Source organism: Euprymna scolopes, chromosome 11, assembly GCF_053919585.1.
Source record: "Euprymna scolopes isolate OS-2025 chromosome 11, ASM5391958v1, whole genome shotgun sequence".
Lineage (NCBI taxonomy): Eukaryota > Metazoa > Mollusca > Cephalopoda > Sepiida > Sepiolidae > Euprymna > Euprymna scolopes.
In genome coordinates this window covers 99,835,216-99,851,629 of record NC_136492.1, presented here as the reverse complement: position 1 = coordinate 99,851,629, position 16,414 = coordinate 99,835,216, and the positions used below count along the sequence as shown (strand labels likewise).

Sequence of the window (16,414 nt, the reverse complement as noted above, 5' to 3'; positions counted from 1 at the left end):
CAAAGTTTATGACTTTCAATGTGAAAGGAGAGATCAGGGCTCTGGTTGGATCAACACTGAAAGAAGTTGCTGAGTTTATGTATCTGGGCAGCAACATAGTTTCCACAGAGAGAGATATCGGAATTCGCATCTCAAAAGCATGGACCACATTGGATGGGCTACATTCAGTATGGACTTCGAGACTGGCTGACAAACTGAAAAGGCAGTTCTTCAGGGTAGTGGTAGAGTCTGTCCTTGTTTATGATGCTACAACCTGGACACTCACCAAAAGATTGGAAAGAAAACTAGACAGAACATACACCTGTATGCTAAGAACAATATTAAATATATCTTGGCAAAATCATCCCACGAAGCAGCAACTTTATGGCAATCTACCTGCCATATCTAATACCATCAGAGAAAGACGCCTACGATTTGCCGGTCATTGTCTGAGGAGCAAGCATGAATTGGTGAGTGATGTATTGCTATGGACTCCACGACACGGACGCGCAAGCAGAGGACGACCTAGATCCACGTACATCCAACAAATAGCACCCGACACCAACTGTGAACTTGGAGATCTGAGGCAACTGATGGAAGACAGGAAACTCTGGAGAGGAAGAGTCACATTGGTTCGGGCAAGGAGCCCATCATGATGATGATGAATAGTATGTAGTTAATGATAGGACTAAAGTAAGTTTGTAAATTGTCTTCTTTTTGTTTGTTCATTACATATTTGGTGGAACTCCCCAGCATCGAGGCCATGCTGCTGAAGTCACAACTATGCTAGGTCAGGCACGTCTCTAGGAGGATTATCACTTGCTGAAGATAGTCCTATATGGCGAACTCTCTACTGGCCGTCGTGACAGAGGGGCACCAAAGAAAAGATATAAAGACTCTCTGAAGAAGTCCCTCGGTGACTGCCACATTGATCACCTCCAGTGGTCTGCTCTCGCTGTTGACCGTGTTACCTGGTGACATACTGTCCACCAGGCTGTTGCCTCCTTTGAGATCTCCCGCACAGAGAATCTGCGGGAGAAGCGCTGCAGGAGGAAGATTCAGGAAGCCTCAGCAGCCACACCTGACGTGACTTTTGACTGCAGCTGCTGCGGCCAAACCTGCTTGTCCCGCATTTGGCGCCTCAGCTGCAAGCGTGCCTGCAGTCGATGTGGACAACACCTTTCATAGAATCTTCATTTGCAAAGTACAGCCAAAATTATTACATAGTTGGTGTCAAATCTTTTTTCTCTTGCTGCTTAAGTGAAGAAAATGGACAAAATATGTTAGAATAGACTTTATCGTTAATTAACCTTTTGACCAAAAGACTTTATTCTAAATTAATGGCCTCAAATATGAGACCGCAAAATCTTTTGATCTGCGAAAATAGTCCATCCGAATGCAACGGTTAATTCTAATCTTTTTTATATTTCTTTTATTTATTATAAGTCTTAACATTTCCACCATCTTTGATATTAGTGCATAACATTATTTTTATCCTTACCTTTCTGTAGAACTTCTTCATTTGTTTCACCATTTATACTTGGTGGTACGTTTCCTCCTACAGCTCTGACAAGTCCACAAACAAGTTGGCCATTATTCCAGTCAGTCTATGAGAAAAACAGAAACTCAGTGATTATTGTCATGAGAAGAAAAAATACTTTATCTCATCAATATCGCAAGCACTTAAAACCACACGAGTTTCAGGTGAAACATTTTCCATTAAATAAAAGAGTCCCGGAATATATTATGGAATACAGTGAGACATATAAGATCACTGTAACTAAATCAAGTAGGACCTACTAAAGATTTTGTTTACAAATCCCATTTCGCTATATATATATAATCGGCTTCCTCCAAAGGAGGAAGTTCCATGGGAGTATGAAATTCACAAGCGGTCCCCAGTCGCATGTATATCCCCATATAGTATATATATATATATATATATATATATATATATATATATATATATATATATATATATCCCCAAGTATATATATATATATCCCCAAGTATTGTATATGTATATGTATATGTATGTCCCCAAGTATATATATATATATATATATATGTATGTATGCATGCATAAATGTCTATATGTATGTATGTATATATATATATATATATATATATATATATATATATATATATATATATATATATATATATAGAGAGAGAGAGAGAGAGAGAGAGAGTGATCTATAGTTAGACAAAGGAACTAAATAGGCAGATAAATTGCCAGTCAATTCTTATTTTGTAAGGGAAAACATATTGTGACCCTGCATTCAAAATACTACAGATATAAAATCAGTTTAAGAATAGAGATAGTAGAACCACAAGAACTATTGTAATATAGGTATGAGGTAACTAACTTCATGAGATAATCTGTGTTTAAATGTTTTAATTATTATTTAATTATGCTATCAATGAGTAAATCTTTAACAAAACAAAATTTATCAAGATAAGGAAAGCTCAACACTACTTGCTCCTATCTATAACATAAATTTCACCTGTTTTTTTTTTAAATGTATGTATGTACTTATGATTGTATGTCTGCGTAAAACTTTTGACAGAGGCGACGGATTTTCAGGAGATCAGTATCGTTTTCAGGCACGACCTTTCGGACGACAAATATCGAAAAATTGGCTAAAAACATTAATTCCTTCACTCTCAACTGGGCATTTTTCTACAGGGAGAGGTCGCTTTTTTCGCCGATATTTTCGAAAATCATCCCCTCTTTTCGATTGTCTAGACTTAATTTAAATCTACGTCACTTCCGGGCACTCAGGCTCGTTATATATATATATATATATATATATATATATATATATATATATATATATATATATATATATATATATATATATATATATATATATATATTAATAGAGCATGAAAAGTAATATAATTAAAATTAAACTTAGAAAAGTAAAAGGACTATTTGTTTGTTAAAACTGGAAAAGAAGAAGGCAAGATATTCTAGTAAAAAATATAATAAATTTATGACTATATATTTATTATATTACAGCATTAAGAATTGATGATATAATGTGAAATTGAATTAAAAAGAAAATATATATTTTAAGTTATAAATTTATTATATTTTTTACTAGAATATCTTGTCTTTTTCCTTTCTAGTTTTAACAACCAGTCCTTTTACTTTTCTGAGTTTAATCTTAACCATATTACTTTTCATGCTAATATATTTCTGTATAATCCATGATTTTTCCAGGCTTTACTTTGTAATAATATTTTTTTTGTATTCAATATCATACGCATTGTCAACAATCCATAAAAAATTATTACCAACTTCTTAAATTAACTAAATAAAAAAAATCAAGTAAAAGACGTAATTAAGTAAATAAACAGAAAGAAGGATAAAAAAAGAGAGAAACAGAATTAACGGGCGACCTCATAAGCGAAAGATCATCAGCCGTAGCATGGCAAAGAGCATCACTTTTGTTAACTCTCTTTATAGAACCTAAATAAGATGGCATGTGAGCAACATTCCCTCTATGATTTATGAAGGTGTCGACAACAAAAAGTTGCTATGGTAACCAACAGCCATCAGAAGAAATTGTCCCTCACATTCCTTACTTATTCTGAAGACTTTTGAACACCAGTAATTTTATTATAACTTTTGTTTTAATGAACGAAAATTGAAAATTTTTATTTCAAAATATAGCTCAGAAGGTGACCCATGAATTATAAAAATTGTTTGATATTTTGGTTGCAAAATGAGTGAGCTTTAAAGCAGTTCTAAATGAATAACACTTAACCATATATTCAAACACTATAGTGTTTTATATATATATATATATATATATATATATATATATATATACTATAATATAAATCTCACCTGTCTGTTTAAATGTATGTATGTATGTATGTATGTATGTATGCCTAAAACTTTCGACAGAGGCGGCGGATTTCCATGAGATTGGTACCATTTTGATGCTCGATCCTTCGGACGACAAATATCGAAAAATTGGCCCAAAAACATGAATTCCTTAACTCTCAACTGGGCACTTTTCTACGGGGAGGGGTCGCTTTTTTCGCCGATATTTTCGAAAATCATCCCCCCTTTCGATTGTCTTACCTTAATTTAAATCTACGTCACTTCTGGTTTAGCGATGGGCGCAACAGTAAAGGCATCAGTTTTTTTTTGTTTTTTTAGGTTCTTTGCGGTACGGGTTCGAGCCTGCCTGCCTGCCTGCCTGCCTGCCTACTACCACTTTATTTTTTTTTTGCTCAACACAAACCTTCAAACATCCCAGCAACGCCAGACACCCAGGCTAGTATAATTATAAACGAAAAAAAAAAAAAAAAAAAAAAATTATTTGTATATTTATCAATGTTTCATTTTTATTTCAAGACTTTCTCAAGATGATTGATTTGGAGAATTTTTTCAAATTAATTATTTTTCAAATAGCAGATAGATGTGGATGGCTGTGGGGCTGCTGATGTCGCTGTTTCGGCCTGACTCTCTTTACTGAAATTAAGTCAGCACGCATATATATATATATATATATATATATATATATATATATATACATATGCGCAGAGTTATTTCCTTAAGTAGCACGTAAATTCTCCCTTTTACAATAATATTCTGCTTAAAGACTGGAGATCAAACCAACCAAAACGTTGTGATAACAACAGCTAACAAGAGAAAACCTACATTGAAATACAAAACACACATGAATATTTGATTAAGAATCCATCTCACGATTTTTTTTGCAATATTGATGAAAGAAATTTCATTAAAGTTTAAATGTAATTTATTTAAATTTAACTTTTAAAGTAAATTATTTTACTTTTATTTTATACTTTGAAATGTAAGTTATTTTATTTTTATTTTATATTTTTAAATGTTATTTGTTTAATTTTTTTTACATTTTTAAATGTCATTTAATTAAATGTTATTTTATACTTTTAAATATAATTTAATTAACTTTTTTTTTACATTTTTAAATGTAAGTTATTTTACTTTTATTTTTATGTTTTTAAATGTAAATTATTTTACTGTTAGTTTATATTTTAAAATGTTATTTAAGCAAATGTTATTTTATACCTTTAAATGTAATTTAATTAAATTTTTTTACTTTTTTAAATGTAAATTATTTTACTTTTATTTTATACTAGTATGGGTTCCCGGCGTTGCGCGGGTGTTTGGAGGTGTGTGTTGAGCAAAAAAAAAAAAAAAAGTAGTAGTAGGAAGGCAAGCTGGGACCTGTACCGCGAAGGAGGAAAAGAACGGGGGAAAACGTGACGTCTTTGCTGTTACGACCACCGCCAAACCGGAAGTGATGTAAGTTTAAATTAAGGCTAGACAATCGAAAAGAGGGGATGACTTTCGAGAATATCGGTGAAAAAAGCGACCCCTCCCTGTAGAAAAGTGCCCAGTTGAGGTTGAAAAAAATTAATTTTTTTAGCCAATTTTTCGGTATTTGTCGTCTGAAGGATCGAGCTTCAAAAGGATACTAATCTTGTGAAAATCCGTCGCTTCTGACGAAAGTTTTAGGCAAACATGCAAACATACATACGTACATTTATATATTGGTAGCTAAAATTTTCGACCCAAACCGATTAAAAAGCTTGCCCTATCTCTGAATACCCTTTATGTAAAATTTCAAATGTTTAGACCAGAAATTGTCTGAGTAATTTGGTAGAGACCGCAGAAGTCAATTTTTAAAAAAAAAACTTTAACCTCTATTATGACCCCTTAACATTTATTGTTTTGGGCTCAAATCAAGTTATTAAGTTAGATCCATGTCCAAGGAACCTATATCTAAAATTTCACTTGTTTATACCCAAAATTGGCGGAGGAGTTTGTTAGAATTCTCAAAGGTCAAATCGTTTAACTTTGACTCCTTAACAGATAAATTTTTGGCCAAAAACGGATTACAAAGATTTTCCCAAATCTCCATATCAAATTTCGAGTCTGTAGACTGAAAATTGACAGAGTTATTGCGTAGGGAAATGTACATAGACACAGACAGACAGACAGACAGACACTTTCACTTTTATAGATATATAGATTTTTAAATGTAATTTATTTTACTTTTTTTTATACTTTCAAATGTAATTCAATTTACTTTTCTTTTATTCTTTTAAATGTAATTTTACTTTGCTTTTAAAACCCATAAATCGTTTGGACAGAAATGGTTTTGATTTTCGATTTATTTAAAAGTGTTGCCAGTTTTAAAATATCTAAACTGAAATGAAAAGAAAGTTTGACTCACAGTAAAATTGTTAATTTTTCTCTGTAGAATTGTGCAGACTCGCTTTAGAGTGGCGTGATAACCCGGCGAATCTTGTTTCATATAATAGGACAGGTAAGTCATGCCAGAAAGTTCGTCTAAATGTTCGCTTGCCATATCTTCTGGCCGCACAACAAGAGGAATATCAAACTTCTCTTTGGCAATATTCATGGCATTTCTACAGTTGTCTAATCTGAAAATATAAATTGTGTTAAAATATGTTGAATCAAAGGATTTATTTGAACATGTTATCGTAAACAGATATCAATATTAATCATGCATATTAATATAGATATCGATTATGCATATTAATATAGATATCAATTATGCATATTAATATAGATATCAATTATGTATATTAACTTAACAGGCTGACCATTGTTGCCTGATCGTAAAATATGCTTAAATATGATATTTTAATTCATGCAGATTCCGTATATATTATTATAGAGCAAATTCTCTATTAATTATTATATTGTACCCAATATATATAATAATGATTTCAAAAGTTAAAAAAAAATGACCTCGGTGCCATCAGTTGGATTTTTTTTTTACATAAGCATCACTACTTATCAAGACCAAGAGGCCACTCGAGGTTAAGGATTAAAGAGTGTACAGTAGTCAATTGAACAATATAGTAATCGTTAGTAATGGAAATTCGGTAAATTTGTTAATTTAAGTGGAACGGCTCATCAAGAACTTGTTTACATTGGACTTGAAGACAATCAGACTGTAGTCAGCTGGAAAGCAGGAAAATGGAAGACAGTTCCACAGGTGTGCAATTTTAAGAAAGAAACTTCGTTCATGGAATCTATGTTTAGGTTTAGGCACAGATAACGAGTGGGGGAAATTATTGATAGTGTTTCTCGTGAAAGTTTGGTAAGGGGGGGGACCATAAATTGGAGCTCATACGAGCACTTGCCATGAAAATAACGATAAAGCAAAGACAGGCTCGCAACATCTCTTCTATGAGAAAGAGGTTGCAGGAAAGTGAAAAGGGGCATCTCTTATTAGGCTACGAAGTCTATTTTGAACTAAAATTGAAACTAAAAATTGAAACTAAAACAGTCAATGTTCAGCCTTCGTCGTTATCGTCAAATGTAAAAAAAAAAAACGGCTAAAAATTAAGCAACTTAAAGCTAAAAATATACATGTACGCATGCTCAGCAATTAATCAGTTTACCTCCGCAAATGTTAGGTCTTTATTTTTTCAATTTTGATCTCTTAGCAGTTAGTTTTACAGATTTACAAAATCGAAAGTGTTACCGAGGTCCAAATACCCTAAATATCAAGTTTCAAGTCTGTACATCAAATATTCAGAGAGGAGTTTGATAGAGTCATTTCACCCCCCCCACACACACACATATAAGATCACTTATGTCCGTGTGCTCGAATGTTTGCATCCTAAATTCTTCACAATTATACACAATGTGGAAACTATGCATAAAAAATAAGCTTAATGGTTAAATGCAACCAATCATCTAATACGAAACAATAAAAATGAATAATTAATTCATGAAGTCACTTGCATATCCATGACTAAGTATATTAAGAAGTTTGTTTTAATAATTTTTAAATAGAAAAAGTAGGTATATATATTATTCCTTAATTGGAATTCATTTTTGAGATGAGCATTATATATATTAATTTATTTAATAAATTAATATATATATAATGCTCATCTCAAAAATGAATTCCAATTAAGGAATAATATATATACCAATTATACCAATAAATATACCCGACTATGGAAGATCAAATAATAAATAAACGTGGATTTATAAGATCAAAAAATCAAACCTTGATCGCCCTTCGGTGCCCGTGGCGCAGTTGATAGAGACGTTGAATCTCTACGGTTCCAGATGGACATTGTCTGAAGATAGCGGTTTCAATCCTACCCAAAGCGTGCCAGAGGTTTACTTGGCCAAAAACGTGGTGAGACGACAACAACTACGGATGGCAGTGATTGCTGAGAATGCAGTTACGAGATTCAAAGTTTCTATCCGTTGCGGTTACCACCTGACGAAGGCCAGAGGAATAGTTGGCCGAAACGTCGTGAAAAACAACAACCAATAAAGATGAAAAAACAACAACTAATAAAGATGAGAATAATAGTCCGAAATAAAAATAAATTAATATAGAAAAAGTAGGCTTCTAATATCAATGTCAGAGCGAACAAAAACTCAACTTTATAGATATAGATATTAATTTACATATCAATAATGCATATTAATATTGATATCAATTATATATATTGATATAGATATACATTATGCATATTAATATATTAGGTTGATGAGAAAGTTCTTGTGGAATTTATAATTCTGATTTCAAATGATGTATTTTCAAATAAGTTTTCGTTATAATACTTTTACTTTATATATCATTTTAAAAAGCTTTTTTCGTTCGATCTAATCGTTAAAATTACAATCGAGTCTTGAAGTTGATGAGTGTAATGGTCGGCTATTGGATGTTGACAACTATCAATAAGGAGCCTCAATTGAAACCAATGCACGCACAACAGTTTGGGAATTTGCTTCTGAATTAGATGTAACGTATACGACGATTTTCAACCACATAAGAGAGATTGGAAAAACAAAAAAAAACTTGATAAATGGGTGCCTTACAAATTGAACAACAACCAAAAGAAACGCCATTATGAAGTGTCATTTTACTTTCTTTTATGCAACAAGAATGATCAGTTTCTCGACTGGGTTGTGACTTGTGATAAAAAGTGGGTTCTTTACAACAATCAACGATGTCGACGAAACTCCACGACACTTCCCAGGGTCAGAGTTGCACCAAAAGAAGGTCATGCTACTGTTTGGTGGTTTGTGATCGGTCTCATCCATTGCAGTTTTTTGAATGCAGGTAAAACTATTACGGCGAAGAAGTACTGTCAATAAATGAATGAAATGCATCAGAAACTTCGACAACAACACCCAGTTATTAGTCAATAGAAAAGGCCAAATTCTTCTCCACGACAATGCCGACCGCACGTTGACCCTGCAGAAGTTAAACGAATTGGGCTACGAAACTCAGCCCCATCCACCATACTCTCCAGACCTCTCACCTACTGACTACCACTTTTTCAAGCATCTCAACAACTTTCTGCATGATAAATGTTTCAAAATCCTAAACGATATCAAAAAACGCCTTCAGTGACTTCATCAATACCAGCACGCAAGATTTTTATGTTAAATACACTTGTTTTGCGTTGGCAAAATTGGGTTGATTCTGATGGTGCTTATTTCGATGAATCAATTTTTGTTTGAGCCAAGATATGTTCATCTGAATTTAAAAGTTAAAACCGCAAGAACTTTCTTGTCAACTTGATATATATATATATATATATATATATATATATATATATATATATATATATATATATATATATATATATATATTAGTGTTGGGACAATTAATCGAAATTAGAATCGGAAATTAAGAAAATTGGAACTTTTGAAGATATCGGAATTCTTGTAATTGTTTATTATTTGGTTTGTTTTTGTTTAAAACTTAATTTCCCATTATTGGTACTAAAGATAAAATTATAAATGTGTATTGTTTTTAAGCTCGAAACAAAATTAAAATGTATAGATCATCAACACAAGCGAAGGACCCGACGTTGGCCAGGATTGAATTAGGATGAATGAATGTTTCACACTTCCAATACTTTCATTGTCATCGAAATCGGTGAAATTGCCCATTTTTCAAGCAAATCGATTGATTACCTGATCTAGTTGGGGACTCGCCATGATGCACCGATAGGAATTTTCATATACTGCTCTCCCACGATGGCTTAGTCCACAATACATTGTAATCTACATTGCACTGTAGAGAACCTACAGTTTATTTTATAAAATTTATTTTATATAATTGCTTGAATTAAAGTTTAACATGTAAAAATCAACTATCATGGTTTAATTGTGCTCTAAAAGGAAACATTCACTTTGAATGCGTCTCCATATTATAAAAGAATATACCGGATATTTTATACACTAAGCGCTTCTGTTTGTGCAGTGATTAAACTTCTCAAATCCTTTTGTGATTTGAGGCTGTATCGGAGTGTTCCTTCTTTAATCAGTTTTTGATTATCGATTTTTCATACTTTATTATTGATTTTTTGATTATCGATTTTTATACTTTATTATTGATATTTTATTATCGATTTTTTATACTTTATTATTGATTTTTTTGATTATCGATTTTTTTATACTTTATTATTGATTTTTTGATTATCGATTTTTTATACTTTATTATTGATTTTTTGATTATCGATTTTTTTATACTTTATTATATTCTACTAATATGAATGCAAATTTCTTTGGAATTGTATGATGACAGTTTCAATAAAAATAATCCGCTTCTAATTTGATATTCGTTAGGGAAACGCAATTCATTCAGAATGTTCTGAGACCGAGGAATGTGATAATCCAAAGTTTCAAATGACAGATAAAAAAGCAGGACTTTCTTAAACAAGCACACAAAGCTTTTTACACGATAACACTGGAATGCGTTTAGGCTAAGCCGATAATAAAAAAGCTATGTCAATAATGTGACATTTGATTTATTTGTTCAACAACATTGTGAATGGAGACAAGTTTTCTTCTTCTCTTGATGATTCATTTGTTTGAATTGACACTCAGTTGGTTGTGAACTATGTAGGCCATTCAAAAGCTGTAGTTTGACTGATAAAATGTTTTGTCAAAAGTTTGGAGAAACATTTTAAATGTAGCAGATTTGACAATTGTCACACATTGCCATAAACTTATCAAGCATCTCAAGGTTCATCGTTTTATTCCTAAACAACTCTGAACATGAGTTTGATTCCTTTGAAACCCTGAGGCAGTAGCCTGTCTAATATACTCGAAGTACCTTCTGTTGAACAGACTAATAACTGGGTGTTGTTGTCGAAGTTTCTGACTAATAACTGGGTGTTGTTGTCGAAGTTTCTGACTAATAACTGGGTGTTGTTGTCGAAGTTTCTGATGCATTTCATCCATTTGTTGACAGTACTTCTTCGCTGTACCTGCATTAAAAAAACTGTAATGGATGAAACTGATCGCAGACCACCAAACAGTCAGCATGACCTTCTTTTGGGGCAACTCTGACCCTGGGAAGTGTGAAGTTTCGTCGACATCGTTGATTGTTGTAAAGAACCCACTTACAGAGTTGAGGAAATCATATATACAAGCTGTAGTGTTTTGCATCTTGTGGATTGTAAAAGTTTTGAGCAATTACATTAGTTAAATTGTCACCTGATTTGAAAAAGGTGAAATTGATTAACCACCAAATAAGTAATACTTATGAGTCTTTCAAGCAAGTAAACATAAAACAAAGTGTGAATTACAATGCTTATCTGTTTTATTGTCAAGATTTACTTTGAAAAGTAGGAGACGGTGGTGGTGGTGGTGGTGGAGGAGGAGGAGGATCCTCATTATTATTATCAATATTATTAATAAAATTAATAAAATTTTCTTTCAATTATTATTACCAGGTATGATGCCATTTAATGATGCTTAAAGTGTCCTCAGTTGAATCATGCTAAAGATTAAAAAAATGGTACTTGCTCAGCATTAGAATGTGAGGATCAAAGATAAGTAGAGTACTCTTAGGAAAGGAGCGGCGTCTCCCCAATATGCAAGAGAAATAAAAAAAGACAACAAGCCTATACTGTCCAAGTAACAATATCACTTGTCATCCATCATTGAATCTGGCATCCTGTTTCTGTTGATTGGAATCAATTGGACGAATATTACAATTTTTATTGGTCAACTTGTAAAATTGTAAATGAAAACTAATATAATTCTATGATATCTACATACATTTCCATAATATTTAACCTAATATTTTTGTTGTGAACTAATATTTTAACAAAACATAATTTGTGGAAATGGTGACTAAAATGACATCATTCTCTTGAAACAATGGAATAAAAAAAATATATGACTTACTTTTTTGATCTATCAAGTGTCTCCCAGTTTGGACAGGTGCCAGGCCGGCAATACTCTATAAGGGCACTGAACAGATGGAAGAAAAGATTGAATAGAAATTTAATCAACAATAAAAACGTACAACTTGACAAGTATGAAGAAGAAAACCATTTTTATTATTAGGGAATGAGGAAGCATAACAATCCTGAACAGGATTTTATAAAAATGAAAAAAAATTTTTTTTAATTTCCATTTATTAATGATGATTAAAAAAGAACTGCACAACTTTTAAAGATATTTTATGCTGTTTTACAAAATAATGACAAAAATTGTTTATCATTATTATTGCATCAGATTCTTATTCTAAACTATCAAACTCAAGTGAATTAAAATTGATTCTGTGATTAACTGTTTTAACTGTGAAAATCTTTGCAAAAACATGAAGTTCCATGAAATTCATTAACAATCGCGTTCTCACAAATTTGACTTTTTTTTCGACAAATAAAAACAATAACTTTAAATTGAAAATTTGAAAACAAATGACTAACATCATAAAATATTCTGTTTTCTTTCTAAAACTTTTTAAAGTTTAAAATTAAAAAAAAAAGAAAAAAAACTATTTAGCTAATTATTTTGATGCATTAAAATATGATTTTAATAGTAAATCATAATAAATAAATAAAATAAGTTACATTTGAAATATTTTAATTATTGTGTGGATAAATCTACCCAGGACTAATAATTAAGCCTGACAGATAAAAGGCCATCGGATTGGCCAATGCTCTGCGGATTGATTGTCACGAATGGATTCTTGATCGTGAGTAGTGATCACTGCTCGATTTTTACTTTATTCTCACATAAAAATCATGTGGTACAAGGCTAGAAAATGAGGAGAGTAACCTAGCACCCATAAAGAAAGAGCATTCTGGCCATTTAAAGACTGTCTGGGCAGCCCTATCAGCATTCCTGGTGGGGATGCTTTGGGTACTTAACAATCAATTAATTTTTTCCCCCAAAAGAGAAGGCTAGGTATAGGAGGGTGGACTTCTTAAAAATTGGTATTTACAGACAGAGCCCAGATTATGTTGGACTGATTGTCGAGTGTCAGCAGGTAATGCTTGCTGTTTGATTCTCTGAGTGGATTAAATGTATTGCATACTGTATTGTATATCTGAATAGAGATGATACCACAACAAATGTGTTTTTCCACTAGTTAAGCTGATGAAATGCTTAAGAATCTAGATTCACAGCAAGTTAATTCAGTTTGACACTGTGCTTTATTTATATAAAAAAGAAACATATTCGTTTTATTTATTCAAAGAGTAATACTCTTTGAATAAATAAAACAAAGCTGATAATAACAATTATTTTTACGAGGGAAAAAAAATTTCTTCTTATTTTTCTTAATGGTATTGAATCTGACATTCATTATTTCAAAAGAAATATTTTTTGTAATAAATGGTTGCACAAAACACTGTGAAATGTCCACCAGGTCTCCTCGCTAGTTATAACAATATTCTTTTTGTTCTTAGTCATTTATGATCAATAATAATAATGGCCTAATTATTAAACACAGATCAAACAAGAAACTTTTTTATGGCTTTCTAAGATCATTAAATGCAATATTCTTATTGAATAATTTTTGTATTGCATTGTATTGATTGTATTGTATTGTTTGTACTGTATTGATTGTATTGATTGTATCAATTGTATTGATTGTATTGATTTGTATAGTATTGTCTTGTATTGACTGTATTGTAGTTTGTATTATATTGATTGTCTTGTATTTTATTGAGTGTCATGATTGCATTGTATTGTATTGGCTGTACTGTATTGTATGGTATTGATTGTATTGTACTGTATTGCTTGTATTATATTGTATTTTATTGTACTGTTTTGTATTGTATTGTACTGTATTGTTTGTATTGTATTGTATTTTATTGTATTGTTTGTATTGTATTGTACTTTATTGTATTGTTTGTATTGTATTGTATTTTATTGTATTGTTTTTTTTTTTTTTTTTTTTTTACACAGTGATCACCACTTATCAAGGCCCGGAAGCCACTCAGGGATAAGGGTTATTGCAAGTACATTACGTTAGTGAGGAGATTTGCTGAAATGTTTACTTAAGGGGGCGGTTCATTAGGAATTTGTTAACATTGGACTTGAAGACATCCAAGTTGTAGTCCGGAGGGAAGCAGGCAGACGGAACAGAGTTCCACAGGCGTGCAGTTCTAAGAAAGAAGCTTTGTTCATGGAATCTGCGTTTTGATTTAGGCACAGATATAGAGTGGGGGAAATTTGTCACAGTGGATTCAGCTAGACGGGTGTTTTTCGTGAAAGATTGGTGAGGGAGGACCAGAGATTGGAGTTCAGACGAGCATCTGCCATGGAAATAACGGTAAAACAAGGACAGGCTCGCAACGTCTCTTCTGTGGGAGAGAGGTTGCAGGGTAGAGAAAAGGGCATCCCCCACCAAGCCACGAAGTCTATTTTGTACTCTGTCAAGGCAGGATAGGCTGTTTTTAGCAGCTCCTGCCCAGATATGGCAACAGTATTCCATCCTTGGACGTACTTGGCTTTTATATAGATAGAGAATTGCATCAGTAGTGAGATATCTTCTGGAGCGGTAGAAGGATCCCACCATCTTTCCAGCGACCTTGGCAACAGACTTGATGTACGTGTTCCATTTCAGATCAGGAGTAAAGGTCAAACCCAGAAGCTTGTCAAAACACGGGGCCTCACCAAGACGAGAGCCATCCATCACAATTGATGCCAGATGGGGATCAGAGCGTTGATGATGTAAGGATAGCAGTTTGGTTTTGGATGCATTAAAGGTAACCAGCCACCTCTTCCCCCACTGAACCACACGGCGCTCGAGATCAGAGGAGAGAGAATCAGAGAGAACTTTGTCATTTACAGCCTTTGATGTGTTGCCGTAGATGGTCGTGTCATCAGCATAGATGTCAACGAATGATTTAAGTATGTGTTTAGGGAGGTCATTGATGTAGATCAGGAAGAGAGTTGGGCCCAGGATTGACCCCTGAGGGACTCCAGCATTTATATTGCAGGCCTCCGATTTTTGTCCATCTACCACTACTCTTATGAGCCTATCGGAGAGAAATGATTTAATGATTGAGAAAACATTTCCAGTTATACCGTAGCTGGAAATCTTGTGAAGTAGACCCTTATGCCATACCTTGTCGAAGGCCTTTGTTTGTATTGTATTGTACTGTTTTTTTATTGTATTGTATTGCATTGATCTTATTGTATTGCATTGATTGTATTGTATTTATTGTATGGTATTGATTTTATTATATTGTATTTTATTTTATTGTATTGATTATATCGTATAAAAAATGTTAACCTTCAAATGAACTCATTCAAAATAAAAGTAAAACATATTCAACCAAATACTTCCACTCCCCCGACTGAAGATCACAATTAAAACTTAATAATAAATAATTCCATTGTCTACAAAAAACAATCTCTCTCTCTCTCTCACACACACACACACACGCACACACACACACACTCGCACGCACACACACACGTACAAAAACTCATTAAAAACATAAGTCACTTTTGAACTAACAATTAATTTTATGTTCTCAAGTTACTATTATATAAACGTAATCATTCTTTAAATATGGCTTCCATCAGGTGACATAAAGCATAATGTACAATCTACTAATGTTGCTAACCAAACGGGTCACAGGTGGTCTATTTATCTTCTGCAAATAGCAAAATATAAAGTTACAAAATGCAAAAGAAACTGAATATAAAAAAAACAACAACAAATATTTGGTTATTTAAATGAAGTGACTATTTTTTGCTGGGCAAATTTTGGTAGACATTTTCAAACTTACTGCAGAGCAACACCATCGTTCCAGCTGCTGCTAAAATTGCTGATTTCACATTTTGGAAGTGCACTCTGTAGCCAGGCGAGCATGATTTTCTTGGGTGGGAATTTTGTCTTTCCAATTTGATAACGCAGGATGAGATGCCATATCAAACCAAGGATTAGTTTTAAATTGCCACCAACAATATCTTCGCTACCTGTTAGAAACGGAAAGAAAACAATAAAAAAAATGTTTCTATTAGTGAAAACAAAAACACATACATTTCTATATCAAGAACTATTTTTTCAAATTTCTATTGGAGGAGACTAGGAAAAGGATTTGCTTTAGACGTTTAACGAGTGAGATTTTCATATAGTTACAATATATAACACGA

The 16,414-nt window shown here is 32.6% G+C and overlaps 1 protein-coding gene across 2 annotated transcripts in view; it reads right to left on the bottom strand.

The window, feature by feature from the left end:
* LOC145287981 (filamin-B-like) overlaps positions 1–16,414 on the bottom strand; it is a 306,042-nt gene that overhangs the window by 209,990 nt on the left and 79,638 nt on the right. For both annotated transcript variants that reach the window (XM_080135974.1, XM_080135975.1), the window contains exons 2-5: positions 16,048–16,237; positions 12,200–12,265; positions 6,225–6,435; positions 1,481–1,586 (exon numbers count right to left, since the gene is read on the bottom strand). In XM_080135974.1, the coding sequence (XP_079992100.1) occupies positions 1,481–1,586; positions 6,225–6,435; positions 12,200–12,265; positions 16,048–16,237 (573 nt within the window). The remainder of the gene's footprint in view (positions 1–1,480; positions 1,587–6,224; positions 6,436–12,199; positions 12,266–16,047; positions 16,238–16,414) is intronic.